Here is a 4,808-nt window from a genome sequence, read left to right on the forward strand (position 1 = left end):
GGGGGCTGCTGCATTGCTAGTGGCAGGGGGACAGCGACGGGGCACCGGGCCACGCCGGGACGGGTGATTGCCCAGCCCAGGCATGCTGGAGGTGGCCGAGCCCCCATCTCCCTGCAGGTGCTCAGCAAAGCGCGACCGTGGCCAACCCCGTGTCTGGCGCGTCCTCGGACCTGCTGCCGCACTTCCAGCTGGAGCCGGAGGACGTCTACATCGTGAAGAACAAGGCGGTGAGCCTGGCCTGCCGCGCCACCCCCGCCACCCAGATCTACTTCAAATGCAACGGCGAGTGGGTGCACCAGGGCGACCATGTCACGCAGCACAGCACCGACCGCGGCACCGGTGAGCGCCAGCGGGAGGGATGGTGCTGGCCCTGGTGACGGGGAGCTACGTGCGCGGCTCTCCGGGAGGGGTTGCACGGGGCTGAGACTGAGGGGACTTTTCCCGGTGTGCCGGTGCTGATGTGCCGCCCGCCCGGTGGCAGGGCTGCCGGTGATGGAGGTGCGCATCGAGGTCACCCGCCAGCAAGTGGAGAAGATCTTTGGGCTGGAGGAGTACTGGTGCCAGTGTGTGGCCTGGAGCTCCTCTGGTACCACCAAGAGCCAGAAAGCCTTCGTCCGCATCGCCTGTGAGTGCCTGCGGGTGCCTGGATGGGGTGTGGGGCGCTGGGACTGGCCCTCTCCTCACCCCCACACCTCCCCAGATCTGCGCAAGAACTTCGAGCAGGAGCCGACAGCTAGGGAGGTCTCCATCGAGCAGGGCATCGTGCTGCCCTGTCGCCCTCCCGAGGGCATCCCCCCTGCCGAGGTGAGCCCCCGCAGGGCAGGATGCAGCCAAAGGGGCCCCTTGCCCATGGGGACGCCGTGTGTGCTCTTGGATGGGGTGGCCCAGCCAGGCACCTGGTGACATCCCGTGTGCCCCACAGGTGGAGTGGCTGCGCAATGAGGAACTGGTGGACCCGGCGCTGGACGCCAACATCTACGTGACGCCAGAGCACAGCCTGGTGCTGCGGCAGGCCCGCCTGGCCGACACCGCCAACTACACCTGCGTGGCCAAAAACATCGTGGCCCGTCGTCGCAGCGCTTCTGCTGCCATCACTGTCTACGGTACGGCCCCGCCGCGCCTGTCCCCGCCGTGCTGCCCTGGTGTCACCCTCCCTGTCCTGTCCCTCCCTGCGTCCCCTATCCCGGCGGGGTGCTGACGGGTCCCTCTCCACCCAGTGAACGGCGGCTGGTCGACGTGGACGCAGTGGTCGGGCTGCAGCACCAGCTGTGGACGGGGCTGGCAGAAGCGGAGCCGGACGTGCACCAACCCCACGCCCCTCAACGGGGGGGCTTTCTGTGAGGGCCAAAACGTGCAGAAAACCGCCTGCACCACCCTGTGCCCAGGTACCCGCCCTGCCCAGGTCACCGCCGCCACCTCTGCCATGCCGATGCTGCACTCCCTGCTGCACCCATCACAGTCCCTGTCCCCCCCAGGTGTCTCGTCCTCCCACCCCACCATGTGTCCGTCTCCACCGACCCTGGGGCAGGGGAGGGGTTGGCAGCAGGGCGCTGACCCCTGGCTGTGCCCACAGTGGACGGTGCCTGGTCGGAGTGGAGCAAGTGGTCGGTGTGCGGGGCCGAGTGCACCCACTGGCGAAGCCGGGAGTGCTCGGAGCCAGCGCCACGCAACGGGGGCCGGGATTGTCACGGCCCCGAGCTGGACACCCGCAACTGCACCTCCGAGTTGTGCAGCCATGGTGAGCGCGGCGGGGATGGCGGGGTTGTCCCCTGGGATAGGGGACCCGGGTGTGCCGGTGGGTGCTGATGCCCTGTCCCGCGCAGCTGCCCCCGGCGCAGAGGACGTGGCGCTGTACGTGGGGCTGGTGGCTGTGGCCGTGTGCCTGGTGCTGCTGCTGCTGGTGGGGGTGCTGGTGTACTGCCGCAAGAAGGGGGGCCTGGATGCTGATGTGGCCGACTCCTCCATCCTCACCGCCGGCTTCCAGCCTGTCAGCATCAAGCCCAGCAAGGCCGGTGAGCAAGGGCTGCGGGGATGGGGTTGTGCACCCACACTGGGACATGATACCCCTCGGGATCTGGGGGTGACCGTGCCCCCGGGGGGGCTCTGGGCAGGGGCTGTTTGCCCAAGGGCATCCCTGGCCCCAGGGTAGGTTCTGTGCCCCATGGGGTCCCTGGTCTTGAGTTGGGGCTCTGTGCCCTATGGGATCCCTGGCTGTGGGGACACTATCTGACAGGGTCCCCAACTGTGGGGTCAGTGCTTTGTGCCACATAGGTCCCCAGCTGTGGGTAGGGGCTCTCTGTCCTGTAGGGTCCCTGGTCCCTATAGGGCCTGTGCTCTGGGTTGGCTCTGTGTGCTCTGGGGACCCCAGGAGTGACTGTACCCAAGGGTCTGTGCCATGGGGTGGGAGCTCAATGCCCTTTCAACCCCCAGGGGTGGCTGTGACCCATGAGGCAGGGGCTGTGTGCCCCGTGCCCCTGGGGCTGGCTGTGCCAATGTGTTGCCAGCAGGGACCCCGCTGTCCCTGCCATGCCCCAGCGCCACAGTCCCCTACTCTGTGCCGCAGACAACCCCAGCCTGCTCACCATCCAGCCCGACCTCAGCACCACCACCATGACCTACCAGGGCTCGCTCTGCCCGCGCCAGGACGGCCCTGCCAAGCTCCAGCTGCCCAACGGGCACCTGCTGAGCCCGCTGGGCGCTGGGCGGCACACACTGCACCACAGCTCACCTGCCGCTGAGGGTGCTGACTTCGTGGCCCGGCTCTCCACCCAGAGCTACTTTCGCTCCCTGCCCCGCGGCACCACCAACATGGCCTATGGCACCTTCAACTTCTTGGGGGGGCGGCTCATGATCCCCAACACAGGTACGGTGGGGTGGGCACAGGGTGCTGGAGCATCACCCAGTGCAGGCGGGTTCTCATGAGACTCACACCCCCGCCTGCACTCCCCCACCCAGGGATCAGCCTGCTCATCCCACCCGATGCCATCCCACGCGGGAAGATCTACGAGGTCTACCTGACCCTGCACAAGCAGGAGGAGGTGAGGTAGGTGCCGTGGCCAGGGCTGCTGGAGCGCAGGGCTGCTTGCGGGTGGGACCATCCCTGCTCAGCTGCCCCTGTCATTGCCCCAGGTTGCCCCTGGCCGGCTGCCAGACACTACTGAGCCCCATTGTCAGCTGTGGCCCCCCCGGGGTTCTCCTCACCCGTCCCGCCATCCTGGCCATGGGTCACTGCGTGGAGGCCAGTGCTGAGAACTGGAGCATCCGACTGAAGAAGCAGTCGTGTGAGGGCACATGGGAGGTGAGTGTCCGCTGGGGGTGAGGGGGTCAGGGTTGAAGGGGGGGGAATGCCCATGGCTGGGGTGCATCTCTGCCTGGGTGCCGCAGGACGTGCTGCAGCTGGGCGCCGAGCCGTGCACGGAACTGTACTACTGCCAGCTGGAAGCGCAGGCTTGTTACATCTTCACGGAGCAGCTGGGGCGCTTCGCCCTGGTCGGGGAGTCCCTCAGCATGGCGGCCTCCAAGCGCCTCAAGCTGGTCCTGTTTGCGCCGGCCGCCTGCCCCTCGCTCGAGTACAACATCCGTGTCTACTGCCTCAGCGACACCCAGGACGTCCTCAAGGTACTGTGGGGGGCCCCATGCAACACCCCCCAGCCCATCTTGGAGCAGTGGCTGCACAGGCAGGGCTGGGCTCCTGGGGTGCAGCATCTCCTGCCTGACTGCTGCCTGTGCTGGCAGGAGGTGATCCAGCTGGAGAAGCAGCTGGGGGGGCAGCTGATCGGAGCCCCCCGGGTGCTGCATTTCAAGGACAGCTACCACAACCTGCGCCTCTCCATCCATGACATGCCCAGCTCCCTCTGGAAGAGCAAACTCCTTGCCAGCTACCAGGTGAGGAGCTTGGCTGGTGAGTGGGGACAGAGGGGGTGTCCCTGACACCCTGACCCCACCCTCCCAATCACCTCTCTGCAGGAGATCCCCTTCTACCACATCTGGAGCGGGCTGCAGCCCTTCCTGCACTGCACCTTCACCCTGGAGCGCCTGAGCCCCAGCACCTGCGAGCTGGCCTGCAAGATCTGGGTCTGGCAGGTGGAGGGTGACGGGCAGAGCTTCACCGTCAACTTCAACATAGCCAAGGTGAGGGCAGGGCTGGGGGGGAGCACTCCTGGGGGTGACCCCACAGGATGGACTCACACCCCCCCCACACCCCACCGGTGCTCTCCCCTAGGACACAAGGTTTTCAGACTGGCTGGTCCCTGACAGCGAGGTGGGCGCCCCGGCCCTGGTGGGCCCCAGTGCCTTCAAGATCCCCTTCCTCATCCGCCAGAAGATCATCAGCAGCCTGGACCCGCCGGGCACCCGGGGAGCCGACTGGAGGACACTGGCCCAGAAACTCAACCTTGACAGGTGGCCCGGGATGGGGACAGCGATGGGGATGGGGATGGCATGGCAGGGTGGATGGGGACAGGAGACTTCTGGCCTCATCCTGAACCCATGGCTGGATGCTGGAATGCTGTGGGATTCTGGGAGCAGGATGGACCCCATGGCAAGGCCAGTGTGGGGCTGATGCCAGGGTGCAGACCCATCCCTGCACCCTGACATGGTCCCTCTGTCCCCCCCGCAGCCATCTCAGCTTCTTCGCCTCGAAGCCCAGCCCCACGGCCATGATCCTCAACCTGTGGGAAGCACGGCACTTCCCCAATGGCAACCTCTCGCAGCTGGCCGCCGCCGTGGCCGAGGTGGGCAAGCAGGACAGTGCCCTCTTTGCTGTCTCCGAGGCCGAGTGCTGAGCACGGCGGGGCGGGGGGCCCAAC

At 67.1% G+C, this 4,808-nt stretch overlaps 1 protein-coding gene across 1 annotated transcript in view; it reads left to right on the plus strand.

The window, feature by feature from the left end:
* UNC5A (unc-5 netrin receptor A) overlaps positions 1-4,802 on the plus strand; it is a 9,736-nt gene extending 4,934 nt beyond the window's left edge. Inside the window, exons 2-16 of the mRNA XM_026858520.1 lie at positions 21-339; positions 482-625; positions 701-804; positions 923-1,103; positions 1,218-1,385; positions 1,574-1,738; positions 1,824-2,012; positions 2,564-2,863; positions 2,956-3,043; positions 3,130-3,298; positions 3,385-3,618; positions 3,736-3,885; positions 3,967-4,131; positions 4,223-4,401; positions 4,619-4,802. Coding sequence (XP_026714321.1) covers positions 21-339; positions 482-625; positions 701-804; positions 923-1,103; positions 1,218-1,385; positions 1,574-1,738; positions 1,824-2,012; positions 2,564-2,863; positions 2,956-3,043; positions 3,130-3,298; positions 3,385-3,618; positions 3,736-3,885; positions 3,967-4,131; positions 4,223-4,401; positions 4,619-4,784 — 2,721 coding nt within the window. The 3' untranslated portion in view covers positions 4,785-4,802. The remainder of the gene's footprint in view (positions 1-20; positions 340-481; positions 626-700; positions 805-922; positions 1,104-1,217; positions 1,386-1,573; positions 1,739-1,823; positions 2,013-2,563; positions 2,864-2,955; positions 3,044-3,129; positions 3,299-3,384; positions 3,619-3,735; positions 3,886-3,966; positions 4,132-4,222; positions 4,402-4,618) is intronic.
* Positions 4,803-4,808: the final 6 nt, after the last annotated feature.

Source organism: Athene cunicularia, assembly GCF_003259725.1.
Source record: "Athene cunicularia isolate RWA chromosome 13 unlocalized genomic scaffold, athCun1 chr13_part1, whole genome shotgun sequence".
NCBI classification, from domain to species: Eukaryota; Metazoa; Chordata; class Aves; order Strigiformes; family Strigidae; genus Athene; species Athene cunicularia.